We start from the raw sequence: 26,174 nt of genomic DNA, 5'->3' as shown, positions 1-26,174 counted from the left end.
GAGAGACACTGGGGGAGGGGGGTGCTGTCCCAGCACGCTGTTGGAGGGCTCCCGGTGCTGCAGTACAAACTTAAATTTTTATTTAGTGATTGATTTTTTTATTATTTATTTTTAATTTTTTAATTTTTTTTGGTTGATTTATTGATTTATTTATCATTTATTATTGATGATGGTTCTTTATTTGTAAAAGTGAAGTGTTTAATGCTTGTAACCCCCCCCCCATCTCTCGTTCCCTACGTCTGATTTATAAGTGTAGGCATGGTTTTTCTGAGCGTACAAAAATCTACACTTACTCCATTCTAAGTTAATTTGGAGTAAGTTTTCACTGCCTCAACTTGCAAAACAAACGTAAGTGGCTGGACACACCCCCTTTTGAAAAAAAAATCTGTTCTACAATTAAACTATTCTAACTCACTAGAACTGGAGCAAACTAAATGCCAAGAATTGCAATTTCTAAGATGCTCTATTCTAAACTAGTTGCTCCAAAAAAATACGAGCAACTCAGGCCGAAACTTGAGCCCCAACTTTCTGCCCAACTGGGAACAGATTCAGAGTCTGCCATGAAGAAGGTATCACCAGTCTCAGCCAACTCATCCACAAGAGTAAGATTTTATCCTTCTAATAACTAACAAACAAATCCTGCCTCACTCAGCAATATGTATTCCACTTCTGTCAAATCAAATACTTCCTCCAGGACTCAAAGATCATTGCACACTCCAGCAAGAACTCCACCCCACCACCGCCCCCCCCCCCCGTGTTTTACCCCTTGAACACAAACATCACATACATAGACATCTACACCCTGTGTACCATGCCCAACCCCATTAAAACAGACTTCTTGGAAGGAGGAAAGAGAGCTTGGAAACCAACCAAGTAACTTGAAAAGAATGAAGAAAAAATTATGGGAAAATTCTCACAATCACCTCATGAAGTGAAATGCAAGAAAACTAACTCTTTCGTCTAAACAAATCTTACCATGCCTATAATGAATTCTATAAATTCCATTCTCCTTGCCTGATGAATGCTGGGGAGACTCTAAGACATGTGGAGCTGCCAGTCTGGCTATAGTCGCAAATCGAACCATTCTGACCAACAGTATGAGACACCAAAAAAGGTCATTTATACCCTCAGACTCAGTTTCCTGTTCTGTGGGTATACCTCAGCGGGCTCCCATATACAACTTTCAATACTTCTGATTAAGAGGATGCAATCTATAGTATGGCAAAGCCCCACCACAAACATGTGAGTTAAGCAGCTGTGGTTCATAATCCAGGTGGAGCTGAGGATATACAGCCTTCCTGGAGATCTACACAACTAGATATCCTCATCACCTCCGCAACAGACCCTTACAGGGAATGAGAATTTGATACAAGAGAGATGGGAATGTACATTATTAGCCACCTTACCCAATAACATCCCCAGATATGGGAGCATAACCCCTTCTGGCAGCTAGCCTATACAAAGCTACACCAATCCTGAAACGTGTACTATTACCACACCAAGTACACAATTTGCCAACAGACTCATTAGATTGATGGAGGCTCCTGTAAATATACAACTGCACCAAAATGCAAACCAGTGCAAATTCTTTTTAATTTAGAAAAATGTATCTCATATGGCACAGTAATGGCTGTCTTTTGGAAAAACATTTTAAGGATAAAATTGTTGGTTTGTTGTAGTTCATGTACACGTGTTTTATTGTTAGTTGAACTTATATTAGACCATATAATTTTGACAAGGATCCAGAATAAATATATTCAAAATAATTATCTATCGAAAATAATTATATGATTACATTGTCACATCTAGGGGTTGCATTGAATTACTGGGTACAAGGTGAAGCACTTGCATAAGAAAAGGAGTGTGTTTGGAATGCTAACAATCTCTCCTCTCATATTTCCTAATAACTGAATTATAATTGGTTAAGGTGGACTTAATGATTAAAAGACTGGATCAGACTAAATGTAAAGGCTGATTTTAACTCGTCCTACCCAATGGTTAAAAATGGAGGCCAGGCAGAAGCCTGAGTGTTTCACCCCCCCCCACCCCTGACATTTTAACTCCGAGGTTTTCAGGAGCATGGTGGCCACCCGTCAGAGACAAACTGGGGCCTCATAAATGTTGAAATGACAAGAGTGAATTAAAATCTCCCGGGCCTCATGCTCTGGGGAGCTGGACAGATTTCTGCCCGGTTCAGCCTCCACCCCACCAATTCCCACCCTGAATGAAAATTGAGGCTGTACTGTCTCAGAGCTTGTATGGAAAATTACTGATTCATTCTGCTAAATCCCCTTGGTGATTCATGGGAAAAAATATATACTATATGTTGCAGTCCATGTATTAAACTACCTTTCCAAAAATAACTCAATGATTCACAAATAAGGCAAATTGGTCAACATTCTAGACATCACTGATTGAGTTTACGCACTATTCTCTCGTTACACCCAATCCCCAGTTTACTGGCAGCTGGAGTAATTTTTTAACGGCTTTGTGATGTTACAAACAGCACCTAACTTCAGTTATGGGCAGAATGTGACCCCTGACTGCTCTTAGGCAGATCCAAACCTGACCCAATCCCTGCGCAGACAGAAGCCAATCTTACCCTCCTGTTCGCCAGAAATGCTCCAGCACTGGCTCATCTTGCCAGCAGGAACATGTCTTGACTGAAAATCATGGCTTGCTGTGGTCCAACAGAACAAGTACAATTTTTTGTGGCAGTCCAGATCATTGTCCAAAATTATTGGATTCTGAGGCAGAGGCGGAATCTATGACTCTTATGTGGTGTGTGGTACATTTAGTCTTTGCGTTGACCTTCACACATTTTACAGCAAATCATAGTTGTGATTGTTCCCAAATTTCTTTCATTAGTCTTCTGTTATTGTGGATCCTGGTCACGCTCTACTGCTCCCTTTAGATTTTATGTGGATTCTGTTTATGTGGAAGTGAATGCACTATACAGGGCAGAGATATGTTTATTAGTATCTTGGGGGGTTGATTATAATTCTTGGGGGTGTTGGCTCTCACTGGAGTTTACAGAGGATAGCTAACTCCTGGAGGAAGTGTTAATTGTGAATGTATCTGGAAAAAATCCTGCTGAGTGAGGTGGAAATTGTTAGGAAGTTGTGAGACAGACAAGATGGTAAATGCGACAATCCCATTCTCCAAGTAGGAATCTGTACTCAAAAGAAGCATAAATTGGAGAATTGCCACATGTAATCCACTTCCTTTTCAGTTTGTCTAAAACCTGCCAACTGCCCTTCTGAATTTAAATTATGCCAAAAGAGGAAAACATAGCTCCCCATTTCTCACCTACCAGGTGTAAACTTCGCCTAAATTGGAAAATCTGGGACAGGGATATCCAACCTATGTTAATCTGGCCCTTGAAGCCCAGGTAGCTCAATCATATTATGAGTTAAATTTCTTATTTGCTGTTTTATCCAGTGTCAATTTTGTGGGCTGGAGGTTGGCAAACAGCTGTTTTTAGGACTGTTACTTCATTGGTGAATAAATTCTAAATCAGAGCAACAAGATTCCAAGTACTGTATCAACAACTTGAGATATATGCAAATGAATGCCCCTATATGGCAGAAAAAGCCAGAAAGTTAGACACCCCTACTCCCAAATCCACCTGAGGTTTATTGTGTGAAGTTGAAGGGGGGCAAGAAGATTCAGTAAAAGATAACAGCAGCCTTGCTAGCGTGGTACAAAGGGATAAAAATTCTACTGCACATACCAGGAATGCACATCAGGAAATTGTGCACCCACTCATGACTTCACTGGCTGGGATTGAGCAATTTCCCACTATGTACTCTTGGTGACACAGCAGAATATTTACCCTAATCTCTCCCTTGTCCACATCCTCAATTGACTTTTGTTTTGTGAGTGCTTTGCACGACGAGTAAATCGTTCTTTTATCTAATTGTTATTTTATTGGCCTGAAGCCCAGAAACAGAGTGCAATAAAAGCAGAAATTGTTAGAAATACACAGCAGATCCATGACCTTTGTACATCGTCCAACATTTTTTACTCTTTGCAGCATTTCTAAAAATCTGTTCAAAAGGCCATTAAACACAAAAACTGTAATAATAGGTAGCATTTATATACTCTGAACCTCCATCTATTGTTTTCCTCAGTTGTACCTGGGTCTACAAGTCTGCAGCTGGTCTACAGAAAATGAATTTAACAGTGTAAATGTCAGGAGATGGCTAATGGATGCCAGACTCCCAGAACCCTAATTAAAAAAAAGACCAATATAAAAGGCCCTTTTATTTTAGGAATTTCCACAGAGGCTTTTTCTACCCTCCATTTTCTAAGTCTAAGAAGGATCTTCACCCAAAATGTTAACCTACCATTTTAGCATCTTCTGTTTTTATTTCATTCCAGCATTTGCAGCTTTTTGTTTATCAAAACCGCAGCAGACATGATGCTGGTTACAGAAATTAAATTCACCTGAATTATATGCAAATAGTGTGAGGATTAGTCCCAATTTGAATGTTAAAGTATGATGAGTACTGTTAGATATTTTTAATTGAATTGCTGTGGGTATTGATGCTGTAACCAGTGGTATTAAGACAAATTTATTTTGATTGTTAAGAGTTAAAGAAAACATTTTTTTTAAACAGATTACAACATTTTTTAGAATACTAAAAACCTTAGATATGTTGATATTACAAAGAGAAAACTCATGGTTTTAATGACTTGGAAAAACGGATTTTTTTAAACTCTGGAAAGAGATGAAAATGTTGGATGATGTATAAAGGTCATGGATTTGCTATGTATTTCCAGAAATTTCTGTGTTTAAGGCACTTTGTAGTTTTATTGGTCTGAACAATTTACCTCTCTGCACTAATGTTTACTTCAACTATTAACAATCAAAAGAATTTCCTCATAACACCACTGGTTACAGCTTCAAAGCCTCACAGCAATTTAGGCTGTTAATTAAGCGAAAGAAAACCCGAGGTGCAGGCATGAGTCTGCAGGCAAGTGACTGAACAGCCCAGTGCCTGACCCCTATTTGATGGCTACCGAAGTGCAGTTGGTGCTGCATGAGGCAGTTGTGAGGAGGGCTGCCCTCTGTGCCACTGCACAGCAACATCCCCATGAATCCCAATGGCAGCAGGCCTGGAAGGAGGTGGGAATAGACTTGAAGCTGTCTGTGCGTATCACTGGTGGTGCTAGCCCTATGTTGCGTAACAGCAGCATAGCATAACTGCGTAATATCGTCTTGGTTAACCCTTGCCACTGGACCAAGACCTAGCTCTGTCAAGCCAGTGTGGTGGCTGGTGTGCAACGGTCACCACACGCTAAAAAAAAATCCACGCACAGGCATCTTCCACCCCCTCAATTGCAGTTCAGGACTGGAAAATCGGGTCCTTCATCGAAACATCTATGAACTCGTGGAAACAAGTCATCCTCGTTTGAGGAACCACCTATGAATAGCAGCAGGTTTCTTTACAATAGATTCACAGCTCTGCAGATGTGTTTCTCTTGGGCCTGGACCCTGTCAAGATGAGTCCCACAGTTGTTGCCAGGTAGGTACAGCAGTACCTGCAACTATTGCTGGTGGCATCTTGATGGATGCAGCAAATCAGGTTTTGCCAATTGATGATCGCCCTGACCTGCTTGCTTTCAAGCAGCACTATATATTGTGACAAGGGTGTTTCTGAAGAACCATCCAGTAGTCAGACCTTTACACATCAACGCATGTGCTGCTGTCACAATCTACCTTGAGAGCTGGACCCTCTGCAAGCACTAATCGTCTGTCAAAGTGACTGAGGAATGTTCATCCCTGTTGCGGCAGATGGGTATGGAGCACCTCTCGTTCAGCCTGACTGCCTCACTTCCCTTTGATCCTCCACCTCCATTCACAAGCTCATCAGATAGAGACATTCCCATTGAGGAATTCACTGGCTTCAGTAACAATGCTGGGGCAAAAAAAATGAAAACAATTGGCTCAAAAGCTCATGAGAATCAAGTGCCAGCTGAAAAAAATAAAAAAAGATTAAGGAAAATGGGAAAAAAAATGGACTAAAATTGCTGAGTCAGCTGTCTTACTAAACTTTTTTAACTTGCTACTGCACACAACTCAGTGGCTAACAGCCTTGAGCGCCTATGTATATGGGCATGACTTGAAAGCAATATAAAGGTAGGATAAAGACATGGGAGGTCTTATATCACTCTAGCATCATTTGAATATTATATTGAATTTCTCAGCACAAACTTCCTGCACACAGCCTGCAGAAAAAGGTCAGAGACCTGGCATATTCTTGTGGCAAAAATGCCTGTGAACTGATACACACAAGCTGAATATTGACCTCAGCGAAGCACCACATTTCAGGGACTTCAGGTGCATTTTGAGACTTTCCCCGAAATCTATGTGGGCAGGGCTGTAAGCCGACAGGGCACTTCCAAATCATTAACAAACACGGCATACATGCAGAGTAGACCATAGGCCTTCACATCTGAAAATACAGGGCTCTAGTTCCTGAATCACAGGACTATTCCAGAGGCCTCAGATTGTACTTAGTTAGTGTCATCGAAATGAATTGGAAAACTTGTTCATGAGAGTAGTGAATGTTATTCGTCATATATGTGAAACAGCTCATTTCTCATTTTAAAATATGAATGCTTAGTGTGACAATTAACCTTGTATAAGTTAACTAGCACTGGGAATAATTTAAGTCCTTTCCTGTTGTTGTAGATGCCTTGGGAAGACTTGCGCTACCTCTTTGGAGAGATCATGTACGGCGGGCACATTACTGATGACTGGGACAGGAAGCTGTGCCGTACTTATTTAGAGGAATTCATGCATCCAAACATGGTAAGTATTGTAATCCTGTCGACATTTTTGACACTGATTTTAACAAGGAAACTTTTTTTTGAATGCCAGAACAAAAGAATTAGATAGAAGCCTCACCGTATTTCAGACTTACAAAACTGCCTACATAAAGAAAACATTACAAAAGGAAACAGATAGTGGAAATATTACACTATGGTAATGAAATGCATTACTCCCCATTTAACAAAGACAAGCTGCTGGCAGATGAACACTCCATATGTTCATTAAACTCCATTATCTACGAATGAAGTTATGCCATAGGAAGCTTTCTATCCCATTTTCCTTTTTCCCCCTTTTATCCTTCTCAAGACCATGCATCTCTTCAGACTAGGAGAGTGGATAGGTGGATGGCTCGTCATCAGCCCACTATCATTTCAACTCTTCAGTCAGCCACGTATGAAAATGTCGTGGCAAAAACCCTTGGAACAGTTTCATCCTCCTTTCCCTCTTTAAATGAGGAACATTGAGACTTGATAGATGATGCATGCCATATTTAAATTGACCATAAGCAGCTGATGGGGAAAGCAGGGGAATTTGTATAACGCCCCGTTTGGGGGTGATAATCTTGGCGAGGCGGTACTTCCTACGCCTGGCGCGGAAGTCCCGCACCGCAACCTAAATTTGGGTTCCAGCCCCCGAGAGGAAGGAGAGCACAATGTCAAGCGCTCCACTTCCTCTCGGGGGCGGTATTGGGACAGTAAGTGCGCGAATGTTAGAGCACGATGCTGACACAATCACAGGACTCTCCCCTTCCGTTAAAGAGGAGGCCACGCTGTAAGCTCTGCAGTGGGGCGAAGGGCCGCCACTCAGCCACTAAGGATGCAGGGTGCTGTGGCCGCAGTCCAGCACAGAAGTGGAGTGCCAGTCTGCAACATCACGGCGTGAACCCTGAGAAAAACAATAACGAAAGGCCAGACCAGTAAGTCAGTCGAGAGGACAAAATGGCGACGCGCAACCCCCTCTTTAAATTTTGCTCATCGAGCGGAGTGTGCCCCGGTTCACGACCCGGTTCGCGAAGCTGGCGCTGACATCGCCTGCGGTGGTCTCACAGGGCACTGCCCAATTTCCACCACGGGGCAAAAACGTGGCGTTGCGCACGTCGATGATGTAACAGAGTCGCAGCAGCCGGCGGGAGTTGGGCGTTACCGGATTTGCCCCTCCACTAACTCCCGCACAACATGCAGACCAGTCATTTAGAAACAGAGTAAGTTATGCTGAGAGTTCAGCCTGCCTAAACTGGCCAACATTGCCAATGGTGGCCGGTTAGGGGATTGGATCTGCTCGGAGCCCTGTGCAATTGCACGCAATGCACAGCCCCAATGCTGCACATGAACCAAAGCATTAGCTTCTGTACAGGAGAATTTAATTCATCTTTGACAGTGGTAGGACTTCATAAACAAAATATCACCTCACGTGTAACCTCTAGATTGAAGTGTTACATAATAAAACATGGGTAGGAGGGAGAAATGGTCAACAAAAGTACGTAAGTGCACATGAATCTCCCTTTATAACCTTTAATATTATTTGGCAATTCTGATGAAGTACAGTCTCCTCTAAGGTGTGATTGCATAATAACAATGAACAGAAGGTTGGGACAGCAGGCCGTAATTGAGAATAGACAGCTTGTTTGAAGGACTCGACCCGTATTCTTGTTCTTCAATCAAGCAATCTACTAATTACAACCTCTTGCTTGGCCGTTATTGTTTCATTCTATTTATTGCTTTCAACTGTAAAATGTCTCAACTGTAATCACCGTCTACAGTGCTTGGATTTAACATAAGATGACTAATAAAATGTTACTACAAGCCCTAGTCAACCTCTTTGCATTCCTGCTCTTGGTTTTATATAGAAGGTAACTGAAGGAAATGTCTTAACATTATTCCAAGAACTGAATCATTCCTAAACACATTTAGCACACTATTACTAATGGGTACAACCGTTTACTAATAATGACTACTTGGAAAATATTTCAACTTATGCAAATAAAACTCAAATTCTTCCACTGATATGATTTCCAATATATATTTTTAAACATTAATTGGTGCTTTATGATAAATAACCTTCCGGTTCCATGTCAGAATTTATCGGGCTCTTGGCGCCCTCTACTGATAGATCAAGAGAAATGCGTTACAGCTCATTAAAATTTTCTTCGCTTCAGTTGTTAACATTTTAAAGGGACCCTAAATATTAGTCACTGCTATTTAATAGTAGTTCAAAATAATTAAAACTTCCGAAGTACTGTGCCAAGACTTCATATTAAAACATTGCTTAACTGCTATAACCCTTTACTGACATATTCAAGAGAATGCATTTCAGCTGAAAAAATGCATTAAGCCTAATCATAGTATTTTCAGACATTGCTATTGGTCTGTTATTAATCAGCTAGTTTTAAATCTAAATACGCTACACAGTAATTATTTTTACAATTAAAAGAAAGAAATAACATAAAATAATTGAAAGACCTCCAGAGTAATAGTTTCTTTGGAAAACAATGTTAATTTTAAGCAAAATACAGAGTTACAGGCTTTGTACCTTCTTCATGTTACTGTACAGCTGAACCTATAATCCCCATGGTTACTTACCTCATGTCACTATTTATGCAGCTGGATAGATAAATAGAATCCTACATAAGAAACTAATAAAATCTGGATCAAAAAGATGCTATTCATCCCATCAAGACTTCTTTGTTAATTATTATTTGTGATTATTCTGTCATTGGCTTTTCTTCCATTTTTATACTATCTGTTGACCGCCTACTTTAAGGAACATTAATTTCCTTCCCTGGCCTCCCCGCGAGAAAAAGAAAATCAAGCTCGTTGAATATTTGTATAATTCTCAATCTCACTTCTTAACAGATAGCAATCCATCTCCTTTTTAAAGATGGCAATTAACCCAAATCGTCTACTTTCTCTGGGAATCTGTTCCATATACCCACTATCCTTTGGGAAGTTTTTTTCTAACCGTTAACCTTGCTCAAGGCTTGTGAATTTTGTACTTGTACTTTCTGGTCTTTTGCTCATTGTCCAAGTTGTGCAAAAAACATGTTTACTTCAATTTGTTTATATCTGTCATTTTTGAAGATCTATATCATGTCAGGCCTCAGTATTTTCTCCAGTAAAAGTAAATTTACTCTCACGTGTCTTTCTTCGTAACTTAGTCCCATTAGACTTGGAATCATCCTGGTCACTCTTTTCTGAATCTATATTCTTTTTGAGGAAGGGGGACCAAAACGGCACACCGTATTTAAGAATTGGTCTCACGACAGATCTGTACAGTATTACTTGTTCTGACTCGTACGACAATACCTTCCAGATGCACCCCAGTACTTGATCCTTACTTAATAACTGCCGCACACTGACCAGATGCTCTCAGAATATGCTCAGTTATTACTGCCAAATCCTTTTTCATTTTAGAAAATGAAACTGAAGGATTTAAAGGATTTAACCATCTTTTGGTTATTTTTGTTCAAAGGTTAATTTAGTGGGCCACACCGTCACTGAATTTTAGTAATGTTGCCCTTAAAGGAGAGCACTTGAATGTCTCACTTTGGGGTTAAGTTTGCCTAGGCTTGCAACTAGACTGTCTAATCTCAAACTAGGACCCTTTCATGTTATATACATGTTTATTGTTGCATATTTTCTTATCCATTAACCTGTATTTATCCACATTAAAATCTATCCACCATATCTGAGCCCAGCTATATAATTGGTCAGATCTCTCTGAAAATAATCAATCTGTTTTCTACTTGTTATCTGTCCATACAACTTTGTGTCATGAACACATTTAATAATACAGCAATAGACACACTGTTCCATATCATTCACAAATATTAAAAATAGGGGTCCCAGAATGGGATCCCTGTGGAAGTCCAATGATTATTTCTTGCAGAAAGAGTATTTTCCATTTATCACCACCCTCTAACTTCTGTTGCTGTGGAAGTTCTCAATCCATGTCAACAATTTGTTAACTATGCCATGAGCCTTACACTTCCTCACTGGAGCTGTGTTAAACGCCAATGGAAATTCCAACTACACCTATAAAATCACCCGAGTCTATTAGCTTAGTTATTCCCTCAAAGAGTTCCAATAGGTTTGTAAGGAATAATCCTTTTATTTCCAAGACTCTCCCCATGATACCCTGAACTCGAAAACCCTGAAACAAGTTGACTGAGATAAAATCAAGAAAGATAAAGAAAAGAGTATGTTTGTGCCACTTTTGTACTGCACCAAGGGGTGTAGCAACAACTGTTGATTACAGCTCTACAAAAAGGAAGCTACATTTTTATAGCTTATCCACAACACATTGAAGTTGGGAAATCAGAGCTCAAACTGATATATTTTTTATTTGTTCATGGGATGTGGACGTCGCTGGCAAGGCCAGCATTTATTGCCCATCCCTAATTGTCTTGAACCACTGCAGTTCCTATGGGGCAGGTACTCCCAATGTGCTGTTAGAGAGGGAGTTCCAGGATTTTAACCCAGCGACAATGAAGGAACGACGATATATTTCCAAATCAGGATGGTGTGGAACTTGGAGGGGAACTTGCAGGTGACGGTGCTCTCATGTGCCTACTGCCCTTGTGCTTCTAGGTGGTAGAGGTTGTGGGATTGGGAGGCGCTGTCGAAGAAATCTTGGCGAGTTGCTGCAGTGCATCTTGTAGATGGTACACACTGCAGCCATGGTACGCCGGTGGTGGAGGGAGTGAATGTTTAAGGTGGCGGATGGGGTGCCAATCAAGCGGGCTGCTTTGTCCTGGATTGTGTCGAGCTTCTTGAGTGTTGTTGGAACTGTACTCATCCAGGCAAGAGGAGAGTGTTCCATCACACTCCTGACTTATGCCTTGTAGATGGTGGAAAGGCTTTGTGGAGTCGGGAGTTAAGACTCGCCGCAGAATACTCAACCTCTGACCTGCTCTTGTAGCCACTGTATTTATGTGGCTGGTCCAGTTAAGTTTCTGGTCAATGGTGACCCCCAGGATATTGATAGTGGGAGATTCGACGATGGTAATGCCATTGAATGTCAAGGAGTGGTGGTTAGACTGTTGTTGGAGAAAGTCATTGCCTAGCACTTGTGTGGTGTAAATGTTACTGGCCACTTATCAGCCCAAGCCTGAATGTTGTCCAGGTCTTGCTGCCTGTGGGCATAGACTGCTTCATTATCTGAGGAGTTGCGAATGGAACAGAACACTGTGCAGTCATCAGCGAACATCCCATGTCTGACATTACGATGGAGGGAAGCAGCGGAAGATGTTTGGGCCTAGGACACTGCCCAGAGGAACTCCTGCAGTGATGTCCTGGGGTTGTGATGATTGACTTTCAACCACCACAACCATCTTCCTTTGTGCTTGGTATGACTCCAAACAATGGAGAGTTTTCTCCCAATTCCCATTGACTTCAGTTTTACGAGGGGTCCTTAATGGTACACTCGATCAAATGCTGCCTTGATGTCAAGGCCATAACTCTCACCTCATCTCTAGAATGTAGCTCTTTTGTCCATGTTTGGACCAAGGCAGTAATGAGGTCTGGAGCTGAGTGGCCCTGGCGGAACCCAAGCTGAGCATTGGTGAGCAGGTTATTGGTGAGTGTCACTTGATAGCACTGTCGACGACACCTTCCATCACTTTGCTAGTGATTGAGAGTAGACTGATGGGGCGGTAATTGGCCAGATTGGATTTGTCCTGGTTTTTGTGGACAGGACATATCTTGGCAGTTTTCCACATTGTCGGGTAGATGCCAGTGTTGTAGCTGTACTGAACAGCTTAGCTAGAGGCGCGGCTAACTCTGGAGCACAAGTCTTCAGCATGACAGCCGGTATGTTGTCGGGCCCATGGTCTTTGCTGTATCCAGTGTGCTCAGCCATTTCTTGATATCACATGGAGTGAATTGAATTGGCAGAAGACTGGCTTCTGTGATGGTGGGGAAAATGCTGTTTAAATGTTAAATTACATAGAAATGCCTTCAAGGACTGTCTTGTAAATACCTGTAGCAGGATTACACCCTACTCTATCTTTGAACATTGGAGCTTTATTTGCCTATCTCTGGTCCTCAAGTACTTTTCCAGTATCTATGGAGCTCAAACAAAGAAGCATTGATCATTTCCTCATTTCATTCCTCAATGGTTTTAGGAGATATCCCATTTGCCCCAGGAGCTTTATTGATATTTATCTTTACAGTTTCTGTATAACACATTCTTTGATATTAAGTATCCTGAAATATTCATGATGGCATGATTCAATAACAAATAAACCTTTCCCCGTTGTGCCTCGACTGTGCTGATAGTCCTGACAGACACTTTTTCAGTTTCTTCCCATCATTCTCCATGGACTAATCCAGCATCTGTAGCAGAGTGAAAAAGGTAATGAAAATCCATGGCGCTGTAACTCCAGCAGAAGTGTGATGAGGGGCCAGATACCCCGGGTCCTGACCTTCCTCCAGAGTTCCCCTTTAGCCTAGTGAGGGGGAGGGCAAAACCTCTGTCTACCCCAAACAAGATCATTGATACAGGAAGGACCGGGAATGGGCACTCCCTACACCAGGAGTTCCTGCATCTCCTCCGCCCTGCCCCACTCCATTTCTCAGAGGAACAGCGGAGTGTCAGCAGCTAGTCTGTCTGATGAGACCGAGCTTACCAGACCACTAAATGGTAGACGTGAAGCCCACCTCATGGGTTGGGGGGTGGGGGGGGTGACTGGCAGCAGTTACCAGGTGGTACCAGGAAAATCCTGAACAGATGCCCTTTGGGTTTTCAGCCCCAGTATTTTTATTAAAATTATAGGACTGATTCGCCTGACGTTGAGCCTAGGGAAATGTTCATTCCCTGGGTAAAAAAGGACTGGAGGTATGTTATGCCAAATCTCCAACGTTTTTACGTTCCCCTGGAATTTGTGGACTTCCCCAGGAGATGGAGCTGCTTGCCTTTGATGCCGGATGGGACCTTCTCAGGCTCGCACCTCTATTTCCTGCTGTAACATCAACAGGGTGCCAGGTGCAGGGGCACCCCAAGAAGCTGGTGGTGTGCTTGCACTAGGACCCTTCTCAGATCGGAGGGTTTGAGAAGGGCCCAGCCGCAAGCAAAGAGGACAGAAACTGTTAGAAAACTTTGACTATGCTCCAAACCTGAGCTTTGGGTCTTGAGGCCGGCTGATAACTGCTATGTAGCAGCAACCAGAAGGCCCCGGCTGGACCCAAAGCTGCAAGCCTCTCAGGCCTGAAGATATGCTCCATGTTCCTTTCCTATTTTCTGGTGCTACGTCCTGCCATGAAGCAAGACTGTGCTGAGGAACCCCCAAATGGCCCAAAAAACTAAGAGCAGCAGCAGCATGGCCTGTACAGCCACAGCAGACTTCGAACACACTGCTTTTCTCAGCACCATCCTTTTTAAGAGACCTTTCCCTTTTGTTATTGATGCTGGAATTGCCCTGCCTACAATTAGAATTCTTTTGCTCTCTCATATGTGAGACAGAGGAAGAAATACAGATTAAATGCAGCAACAGCAAAGCTCTGAATTAAGCCAGCTGAGAAGAAATCAGGAAAGATAGAGGAAAAAGAGAGAGAAAGGAATACATTTGTGTCACTTTTATACAGCACTAAGAGGTGCAGCATTAACTGTATATTACTGCTGTACTCATAGGAGCTACATTTTTTACAGCTTTTCCACATCAGCCTAAAGTTGGAGAAAGTAGGACTTAAACTGTCGGTGTAATTTTTAATGGAGAAAAGTTGGGCTGGAAATTCAGTCTTTTTTTTAAAATGTTTTATTCGTTGCTAATCTTTCCAATTCTTTGTCAGATCAACTTGTCAGATCATAAACACCAAAGGTCACCTTGGGCCCATTCAAGGATCACTCTGCGCCAATGATTTTGCTCTTAGCCAAAAGGCCTAGAGCCAAAGCTGTACCGTTCCTGGAAGTACTGCAATACCAGGTTCGTGCCATGGAGGTGGACGGGGCAGGCCCCCCACCCACCTCCGAAATTCAGTATTGCCCCATTTGGGGGCGGTAACAGCCACGAGGCGGGGGTTACCGCCCCCAAGAGGAGGTGGAGGGCAAAATCTTGCGCTCCACTCCCTATCGAGGGTGGGACCGGGGCACAAAGCAATGTGAATTTTGCAGCGCTGCACAGAGGGTCGCAAAGTGTTGGCGGAAAGACAGGGCCCTCCCCTTCCATTAAAGGGGAGGGCCAAGCTGCCGACTCTGCAGGAGGGAGAAAGGGCCATCGCCAGGGAGCGAGGTGCCGTGGCAGCAGCCCAGCACACAAGCAGAGTGCCGGGCTGCAAGATCGCAGCACAGACCCCGCGAACTGCAGTGAAGAAGGCTGCAGCAGGTAAGTGGGCCATTTTTTACATTTTCAGCACACCTCCCCTTTAATTTTCGCCCCGTGTGCAGCCTACAGTCCGGTACGTGCCCCGCGAAGCTGTCGCGGACATCGCCCGTGGCAGCTTCATGAGGCGTTACTGAAATTTTACTCCAGGGTGAAAACTGGTCGCTGCACACGGTGATGACGTTGTCATCGCCGGCGCAGCGGCTTGGGGCGCTACTTGTTAGTACCGCCGTTAAATTCCCGTGGAATTTTGCGGGAGTCTGTAGCGGCGCCACACCCAGGCGAAAAGTCGTTTGCGGCCTGTAATGGGCGGCACAAACGATGAGTTCAGCTATGATGGCCCTGCAGTAAAATATCCTGCCAACGCTCATCATTGAGGCGCATAGGTGAAGAATTGTTATTTGGATGAGGTACCAGAATGGCTGTTGTGGCAGTGGAATCATAACCCAGTAAGGAGTCAACACCTTCATGAGAGGAAGAGAGGAAAGGAGAACCTAAAAATGGGGAAAGTGAGTAGTGCACTGATTTCCCCAGTCGGACACTCCCAACCGAGCAGTACTCGCAGAGAATTCGATAGAAAATCAAACACTGTGGGCCCATGATTTCACTCCCTGTGAGTGTGGGAGTAATTGACCATGGAATAAACCCTGTTTTCTTCATTTTAGACATTTGTTCTGGCAAGGTTTTGCACTTTTGTAATTCAACCAATGATGTTCTTGGTGGTCTGAGACCACCACTTCCAGATGGCATCACTGGCAACGCCACAATATGCAGTCGCCAATTTTAGATATAATTTTATATACACTTGTGCTGGTCAGGGCCAAAAAGCACACTACACCAAAGCCAGAAATGCAGTATAAAGCAGCATAACTGGTGCAATGCAAAAATCAAATTCCTCATGAGCCATGCATTGAACAGGTGAGTTGCTTTGTTATGTGATACTACATTATGCTATATAGAGAAGTTCAATCTAGGGCTCCAGACAGGTTCAGTATGCTGCATACAATAACCAAGAGTCCCTGATTTTGCTCATTGCTCCCTGCTTTTTGTCTGATATGTCCCTGATTGGCTGGTTAAGAGATATGAATCAGATAGAGGTTTATGGGTGTTAAATCTGCCCCATCACTGATTTTGTACAATTGAATGGATTTCATATGTTTGTTTTACTTTAGGCATTCCTCTGCATCTTACTGCATCATCTGGAGATGTATTATAGTCCTGCAATTTTATATATGAAAATTAAATCCTCCTTAATATATTCATTAAATTGTGGTAATTTCAGTTAAACATTATGCTTTATAAATATTTCTAACCAATATATATTTATATTGTGCATGGTCTTATTAAAGTCCACGTTATTTGGGTATTATCCACCAAAATAGTTTAGTTGACTAATATTTACCCATTTCAAACTGTAATTTCCATTATTTTAATAAAATCTTATTATTTATAAAAGTATGCTTTCTAAATGCAAATCTTTTGTTGTAATTTAGCTTGAAGGAGAGCTTACACTAACACCGGGTTTTGTTGCTCCTCCCAACTTGGATTATATTGGGTACCACAAGTACATTGATGAAATGCTTCCTCCAGAAAGCCCAGTGCTGTATGGCCTGCACTCCAATGCTGAAATAGAGTTCCTCACAGTAATGTCAGATAATCTCTTTCAAACATTAGTGGAGATGCAGCCCAGAGATTCATCTATTGGAGAGGGATCTGCACAGACTACAGAGGAAAAGGTCAGATTTACTCCACAGTTGTGTATAAGGATAATTAATCTTTCTTAATATATTACAAAGTTAATTTACAACAGTTGCAACATCCCAGAGTTGTTTTAACTCCTCTTTCTCCTAATGTATAAATACAAATGAACAGAGTGTGAAAATGCCAAAGTAAAGCTCTCAGACTCTTCACCTATGATGAAGGTCTGGATGACATGGTTTACATATGCACACATGCTCTGTACTCCGAAGTTCAAGCTCTGCATTTGATCAGAATTAGTAGAAATACACAATTACATATTCCTGTTAAATTGAAAATCAAAAATGTTGGAGAGGCACAGCAAATCAGTCAGCATCTTAGAGAGAGATTAACTTATCAGTTATGAATCATCATCATAATGACAACAACAACTTGCATTTATATAGTGCCTTAAATATTGTAAAACGTCGCAAGACACTTCACCGAGCAACATGGGGAAATATTAGGGCAGATGACTAAAAGCTTGGTCAAAGTAGTAGGTTTTAACGAGCGTTTTAAAGGAGGAGAGACGAAGAGATTTAGGGAGAGAATTCCAGAGCTTAGGGCCTAGGCAGCTGAAGGCACATCTGCCAATGGTGGAGCGATTAAAATTGGGGATGCGCAAGAGGCCAGACTGGGAGGAGCGCAGAGATCTCAGAGGGTTACAGGGCTAGAGGAGGTTACAGAGATAGGGAGGGGTGAGGCCATGGAGGGATTTGAAAACAAGAATGAGAATTTTAAAATTGAGGTGTTGTCGAACTGGAAGTCAGTGTAGGTCAGCGAGCACAGGGGTGATGTATGAACGGGACTTAGTGCGAGATAGGATACAGACAGCAGAATTTTAGATGAGTTCAAGGTTATGGAGGGTGTAAGATGGGAGGCTGACTAGGAGAGTATAGGAATAGTTAAGTCTAGAGGTAACAAAGACATGGATGAAGGTTTCAGCTGTTGATGAGCTGAGATGGGCAGAGTCAGATGATGTTACATAAATGGTCTTGGTGATGAAGCGAATATGTGGTCGGAAGCTCATCTCTGGGTCAGATACAACACCAAGGTTGCGAACAGACTGCTTCAGCCTCAGACAGTTGCCAGGGAGAGGGATGGAGTCAGTGACTAGGGAACAGGGCTTGTGGCTTGAACGATAAACAATACCTTCGGTCTTCCCAATATTTAGTTGGATGAACTTTATGCTGTCACGCAAGCAGTGAGACAAATCAGAGACAGTGGAGGGGTCAAGAAAGGTGCTGGTGAGCTAGAGCTGGGTATCGTCAGTTTACATGTGGAGCCGACGTGGTTTCGGATGATGTCACCTGCTAATGGCGGTGATGTGCCTACTAAGATGCAGGAAGAACACTTCCTAAATGGTAGTTCCTGCTGCTTGAAATACTTGCACTAGCTCATTTATATTACAGCATTGCTGCCATTGGCAGTAGAGCTGTATAGAACAGCAATATTATGTGCCAGTACCATTGGCTTTGAATGTAAATGTAATTAAACCTACTTAGGAGAACCTACCACACATTACACTAGTAATGAAAAAACAATGACAATTCCTAGTGCATGGATGCTGCCAGGTTGTTGATGAGTGTTGATGATGGCTATTAGTACCTACTGTAGCACCTAGCTGTCTGCTGAACGGAAGCAGATTAGCAGTTGGTGTGTTTAATGTCTCTGAACGTAAAATCATTAGCAGAATTGCCATAGTGATCACTTCTTTGGAACAAATCCAAAAAGGGGAGACTGCCTACATAATAGTAAAAAGGAAAGTGCCATTTTTGTATTTTTACTTACCTTCAAATGTATTATCTTAATTTTCACGAGAAGTCATAGTACGACTGTTCACCATATGTAGTACATGCTCTTCAACATCAAACTGCATATGAGATTGCCATGATTGCACTTTAGTACTCAATACAATATTTCATAGTAGATTATTACAAATGCATTTTGCTGCAATTGTGTGCAGGAAAAAGCTTTCTTTGTTAGCACAGTGGTAAATAAATCAAATGGTGATGCACCAAATTGATCTTTAAGAGATTCAGGCCTGGATTGATTCAGTAGAATCGCTCATTTTTGGGTAATGCCGTGCCAGGAAACAAAGGGAAATGGGACAGAGAGGTGTACTACCACCAAATTTCTGCCCCAAAATGTACGGCTCAAAACCTTCCTCCAGTCAGCATGAAGGTTATTAAGACTGGAGCCCGCCCGGCCACATTTAAATGACAACGGGTGGATGTGGTTTATCTCGCTATTTTCCCAAAGCCCTGGCTCATGAGTCCACTCTAACATCCAAGCTCAGTGGCAGAGAACAAGTATGACACTTTGCATGAAGCTGCATGTGGTGGGTGTGAGAAGCATTGACCAACTTGACATTTCAGGCTCCCCTCCCTAGAGGACAGCAGTGCGCTACTCATCGCAGCAGGTGGTAACCAGAGTGGGTTCTTTCCGCCGTGCTGAAATTAGATGGCTTTTGTATAGTCAGGTAGCAATCTGAAACTTGGGATGAAAACTACTGGAAGGTTTTATCTGGCGGTTGAGTTTATGTTTCGTGGTCAGGGTGATGTTCTTCTCCTTGCTACACCAGCTATGCTCCTCTGTAGGGCAAAGCTGTGCTGGACACAGCAGGCTATGATAATCTTTGGGGCCCGAAATTCATGGACATACCGCCCCGCTTACTGCCCAAAAATGCGATTTTGGTGAAAAAACACCTATATACCGCTCGGTGGAATATTCATCATTTACATACCGGTGAGCAGTATGCACACCGTCTGCCATGCAGAACCGCCCGCATACCGCCCAAAGAGTCAAATTTTCATGGCATACCGCCAACATACCACTGAAGCTGCATACCGTTCTGGAAAAGGTAGATTTATGCGATGTTAAGTGGATGGGAATGGGCGGTAGTGCTCGGAGCCACCATTTTGAAATCGGGAACGGTCAGCTAAAGCAGCACCTCAGTATTTCTGAGGTGAACAGTGACTTTACAGTGCGATTTACAGTGGAAAAGGTATTTTTATTGGTACTGAGTAACTTATTAAGATCAAGGGCATTTTTATTTTTTTCATTGAAAAATATTCTGGAGATTTAAAAAGAATAGGGCCTGAACCATCTCAGCCTATATTGCTAACTACTTGTCTAATGGAAGATCCAGATGTGAGAAGGTTTATTGAGCAGAGTTATCAGGGTAATGGAGGAGGTCACAGACTGATGAGAAGGAGGAGGCCTTACCCGCAAAGGATTTTCAGGGAGAAGCGTTCATACTTGGACCTGACCGATCGACAGTGTGTTTGAAGGATACGCTTCCGAAAAGAGGTGATCAATGAGATTTGCCAGCTCATTAAGGCAGACCTGCAGCCCAGTGTTATCAACATTACTGCACTCTGTCGAGATGAAGGTGACTGCAGCACTTTCCTTTTATGCATGTGGCTCTTTTCATGCATCAGCTGGGGACATGTGCTGTATTTCTCAGTACGCTACTCATCACTGCATTCGACAGGTAACCGAAGCACTGTATGCACGCCGGATGGAATTTTAAAACTTTCCAATGACCAGGGAGGCACAGAGTGACAGGGCTTTAGGATTTGCACACATTGCCAGCTTCCCCAAGGTGCAGGGCACTGTTGACTGTACCCATATTGCCCTGCGAGCACCATTACAGAGGCAGAGGTGTACCGAAACCGTAAGAGATTTCACTCCCTCAACATGCAACTCGTATGCGAACATACACAGCGCATAATGGCAGTGAATGGCAACTTTCCAGGGAGCATCCATGATGCGCACATCTTGAGTGAGAGCATTGTGTCTGACCTATTGAAGTCTGAGCCACAAGGTAATTGCTGGGTGCTGGGGGACAGAGGGTACGACCTCGCCACCTGGCTCTTGACCCCTCTGCGGGACCCTCAGACAGAAGCCGAGCAATGATATAATAAGAGCCATATAGCCACACGTAATATTATCGAAAAGACAATTGGAGTGCTGAAACAAAGGAGGCAGGCTGCAATATGACCCTGAGCAGTTTGCTCAGTTCACAGTGATGTGCTGCATGTTGCATAATTTAGCAATCATGCGGGGACAGCAATTGCCACAGGGGACTGCGGGATCACTTGAGGAGAGAGTGCAGGAGGAAGAGGAGGAAAATGAAGGAAGGGAGGGAGGATGAGGAGCTTCCAGATGAACCCATGGCACCCCCGCCCAACTCCACAGCGGAGGTCACGTGGAGCGTATGCACTGCAAAATTGTTACATCAGCAGCTCATAAATGAACACTTTGCTTGAATGTGGAGAGCTGCATTTTGGGACCCTGATGACTGTTGCCCCAAAAGTTTGACACTGTACAAGAGTGCTTAAATTCAATTCAAACGTTTATGTAAAAATGTAAAAAATATACAATTTTAAAACTTTGTAAAACTTGTAACTATAAAACAACTGTACCAACTTTAATAACAACTTTAACAAAACTTTAACAACTTGAATAAATGTTAAAAAAACCAAACTTGAATTATTAAATGAGCAAGTACAAGAAAAGACCCTTTACTGTCCTCGACCATGACCTCGACCGCGTGCGACACCACCCTTGGGACTATTCCCGCCCTTCCCTTTCCCACTGCCCGAGCCCAGACCTCCCCGTGGTGGTAACAAGCCGGCATGCAGCACCGCACCCCAAATGCTGTTGCTGTTGTTGGGGGTCAGACATTGGAGTTGGAATAAATGGGACCTCAGGAGAAGCTCGCGATGTGGAAGGCGAGGCTTCAGGGCTGGAAGCTGCTGTCAGCTCCCCACCCTCAGGTGCTGTCGACCCGACTACTATGGAATGGGGGGGGGATTCCGCGCCATGTCCCGATCCCGTCGATTGCCAGATGTAATATTATCGAAAAGACAATTGAACACTCGGAAGGCGGAGGTTCACTTCCTCGCGGTAATCATAGACGACATATCCTCCGATTGCCGCTCCGACATATCCTCCGACTGCCGCTCCGACATATCCTCCGACTGCCGCTCCGACATATCCTCCGATTGCCGCTCCGACATATCCTCCGACTGCCGCTCCGACATATCCTCCGACTGCCGCTCCGACATATCTTCCGACTGCCGCTCTGATAGAGCCGCAATGTTTGCAGCTATAGTAGCCATGGCCTTGAGCAGCACTCGACCTGTGTTGACACTGGTCTGTGACAGACACACCATGTCCTGGTATACGCCTATCTGTCATGCAGCAACCGACCTTTCCTGCACCAACCTCCGTCGCTGCAGCAAAGGCGCTGCAACACTGGGGGTGTGTTGCTGCACACCACTTGGTCCTGCAGAATCAGAGGAGCCATGGGGGAATCCCCTGAATACAGACTCGGTGGTGGAGGATGTTCCAGCTGGCCCACATGGAACTGGTGTATCCTCCTCCATCTCCATCCCCACCTCCACCAAGATCAGCAACTCTTCCTCTTTCTTCGTCCTCATCTTTGCCAATGGTGGTCGGGAGAGGGCTGGGTGATGCCAGAGGTGGAGGTAGTGGGTCTCTCTGTGGAGGTGTGGTCTGAATCGTCCGAGTCTGGAAGTACAAAACAACATTTAAAAATGCTTGGCACCAGGGTTACATGAGTACATAATACAGTGACTTAGCGCAGTCTTACTTAAATGTCCACTACTGCTGCATTACTGCATTACATATCGCAGACAGACAATACATATATGCATTACGTTACATGCCCCCAACATTGCAGTACATCAGTTGCTATTGCAAATGTCGTCTTCTGCAGAAAGTGAAGTAAATGAAAGTAAAAATCTTCAATCCATTTAACATCGCGGACACACAGGTTCTCACACACACACACACTAAAACACTGCGTTGATCCTCTTGTCATTGCCTGAAAGCATAAATACATCGCCGTAACCTTGGGATAAATAACATCATCAGTGTGACACTGAACCTACATTTACATGGTACATGGCACATGGAGGGTGCATAAATAAAATCAGTACTTATTCTTGCTACCCTCACCAGGTCGTTCCACTTCTTACGGCACCTTTCCCCAGTGCGTACCATGGTACTTGTGGAAAACACAGCTTCCCCGATCTCATCCCATATCCTATTGTACTCCTTTGGGGGGTGTCTTTCCACGACCACCCTTCGTTAGATCAGAGTACCTCTCTGTAATATTCTTGAGAAGGGCAAGTAGCTACGACTCGTCAAAGGTGGGCGCCCTCAATGTCCCGTCCTTTTCAACGTTCCTGCGTTTCGACTTTTTATAACATCTCTATTATAGTTATGTTATGATTTTTGCTTTGTAAAATATGTCTTGTTTAAACTGTAGAATTATTATTGTTATATTTTTTAATTCTGCAATGTGTTTTTAAAGTAACTGACCGTCGACTAGCTTGTTGCTCCTTTGCACTCTTTCTCAGTCGACTTCAACTCACTGTGCATGCGCAGGTCATCCTTGACCCCTGAAATCACGGGTAAAACGTTTCTGTGACAAAAAACAGGAAAAAAAATCGTGCATGCGCAGTTCATTGCCGCACCGTCCATCGAAAAGAAAATCGATCTGGATCGATTACTATGTTACCTACCGCCCGTTGCAGACCGCTGGCATACTACCGAGAAATGGGTGGACCTTATGTATTGACTAATTTTGGGCCCTTGATGTTAATGATATGTTTGATTAAGACTCTGATAGAAGCATGTGCCACATCATTCCTCTCCTCCAGTCTTCTTGGTTTATACAGTGAGTGTAATTAGTCATGGCTCAGTACACTTATTGGTCCCCCGACAGCAATTCCTGCAGTCTTTGTGGTTCTTTAAGTAACACCGGCAACATTGACTGTCATAGAATAAAAGGATCATGGGAGCTGCCAGGATAACAGGTACTCTTATGTATAACTATATTCCTGTGGTTGCAGATCAGCTACACATTTGTGAAGTGATAGCCCCGGTCATTCATGAACTGAGCAGCATTGAAGCATATAACCACCATGTAGTCAATTCTGCCCTGCAATCTGAGGATTTCTGCTGAAGTAAAGGCCGTTTCCTGCTGCTGGCTGCTCTCTACAGGGAAACTGAAAAATTCATTGGCTCTGGCAAACAGTGCGTCAGTGACCTGTATGTCGCAAGCATGTACTGAAGGGTTGAAGATGTGTCGGAGATCGCCAGAGGTTTCTTTAAAGGAGCCTCGAGGGGCTAGATGGCCTACTCCTGTTCCTAATTCGTTTTATGTAAACTTAATAGCCAATAACAGAGCCATCCCAATCCTGGAAGTGATTCCCAAGACAGGCTGAAGGATTGTACATACTTCTGTTATGATCTCCTTCAAGAATCTTTCTATGTAAAGGCATCTTCAGACATGTTCTGATATGAACTCTTGGGCTTCTGGGCGCAGGGAATTGGTTCTAATAGAATGTCGAAGGTCAAAATGGACCTGCCCAGCAGGGTGCCTCTGATCTCATGCAGAGGCTCGCAAATTGGGATACTCATAGTTCTTCTAAATCAGCACAGTATGACCTTTGCTGGACTAGCAGACCCAGTACAGCTTTAAGAAACTATCAATAAGACTCTAAATTATTTCACTACCTTTTTTACGTGGGATTTTAATGAGCATAGTGCACATTGGTGTAATGTACTGTGCACATTGAGCACTCTGTAGGCCACGGCATTCCTTGTGTTATGGAATCATAGAATTTTACAGCACAGAGGAGACCCATCATGCCCATTCAGGCTCTTTGAAAGAACTGTCCAATTAGTCCCACTCCCCTGCAATTTTTTCTTTTTTAAGTATGTATCTTTTTAAAGTCATGATTGAATCCACCACCCTTTCAGCCAGTGCATTCTAGACTGTTTTAGGACCACTCTGCCAGATTGGGCTGCCCTGAGTAGAGCAGGCATATTGCCTGCTATATTCAGGTTTTAAGGACATGGATGTGGCCTAGCCAGCTGCTGGAATCGGAAAGTGTTTTTTAAATTAAATTGATGTGGAGCTACGAGGAGCAGGTGCTCCTCCTAGCTTTACCGCACTTCTGCCTCTGCTATTGGCTAGCAGTTGTGGTAGTGCGATAGGCACCAGCAGCTTGCTTTGATTATATGAGGACCAATATGTCGCGATCCTTGGGCTTCCATCTTCGGACACATGGATCGTTCCTGCGTCCATTTGACACTTCAAAACTGGCCTAAATTAATTGCTTGGCTTTAGAATTTAAACGCTTGGGAGTACTATTCCAATTAGTTTGTCAGATCTCATTAGAATATTCGGGCTGCTTCAATGCTCAGGCGGCAAGGAACAGTGCTTACCAAAAGCACTGGTCAGAAAATCATAAACATCATACCCGATTTTCAACCTTTAGATTTAAGTCGATAGAAAATCAGACACTGTTGGGCCATAGTTTCCTGACCCGCACTCCACATCATGAGTACCTCACCACGGAATCCATCCCATTGTATTCTGTTTTGGACATCCCATCATAGGAAAGGATCTGCTGTCCTTGTTGAAAATCCAGCAACGTTTCCTCAGGATGATACCTAGAATGAAGGGACCGAGTTATGATGAGAGACTGGTAACTTTAGGTTATATTCCCTGGAGATGAGAATGTTAAGGGATGATTTGATTGAGATGTCCAAAATAATGAAGGAATTGACAGGGTAGATAGTGAACACCTGTTCCTTCTAATAGAGGAAATCCAGAAAAAGGGGACATAATTCAAACAAATCCAGGAAAAGCTTCATCACGCAAGGAGCTGTGTGATCTGGAACACACTACCTCAGACAGCCATAGATGCAAATCAATTGAGGTGTTTAAAAGGGAGATGTATGCTGATAAAGTAAAGATATTAAGGGATATGTAGAAAAAATAAGAAATTGGGATTAAAAAGAGTTGACATGGCTAACAAAAATGGCAGAGTAATCGATGGGTGGAATGGCCTACTCCTAACCTTAAGTAAGCCCTTTTTTGGGTTAAGAATAAGTATTAAGTGTCTGCTAGAGTCCAAAAATAATTCCCAAAGAAACTTAGAAGGGATGGAATTCAAAAACCACAATTTTTCTTAATTTATGTCACTCCCCTATTTGGATTATACTTCACCTGATCTTCAGTGTACTTCACATTTTTTATGTTCAACTCCATCTGCTATCATTCTTCTCACTTGCTTAATCTATCCTTTTACAATATTATATTTTGCTCTTCAGAAAGACATCTCAATAAGTTATAGGGCAGTTGATAGAGAGAATTGTCAGGAGAGGACAAAAAGACAGTCAAAGAGAAAAGTCAGAGGCTTTTTTTGGACAGAAAGGAGAGATGGCAAAACA

General features: G+C 43.1%; 1 protein-coding gene across 3 annotated transcripts in view; it reads left to right on the top strand.

Moving 5' to 3' along the window:
- Positions 1 to 26,174, top strand: part of LOC139264459 (dynein axonemal heavy chain 11-like) — a 679,414-nt gene that overhangs the window by 637,811 nt on the left and 15,429 nt on the right. For all 3 annotated transcript variants that reach the window (XM_070880970.1, XM_070880972.1, XM_070880971.1), the window contains 2 exons: positions 6,701 to 6,820; positions 16,649 to 16,891. In XM_070880970.1, coding sequence (XP_070737071.1) covers positions 6,701 to 6,820; positions 16,649 to 16,891 — 363 coding nt within the window. The remainder of the gene's footprint in view (positions 1 to 6,700; positions 6,821 to 16,648; positions 16,892 to 26,174) is intronic.

The sequence above is a fragment of the Pristiophorus japonicus genome, chromosome 5, assembly GCF_044704955.1.
Source record: "Pristiophorus japonicus isolate sPriJap1 chromosome 5, sPriJap1.hap1, whole genome shotgun sequence".
Taxonomy (NCBI): Eukaryota; Metazoa; Chordata; class Chondrichthyes; family Pristiophoridae; genus Pristiophorus; species Pristiophorus japonicus.
Note: the sequence above shows the minus strand (reverse complement) of the source record. Positions and strands in the feature narration are given on the sequence as shown.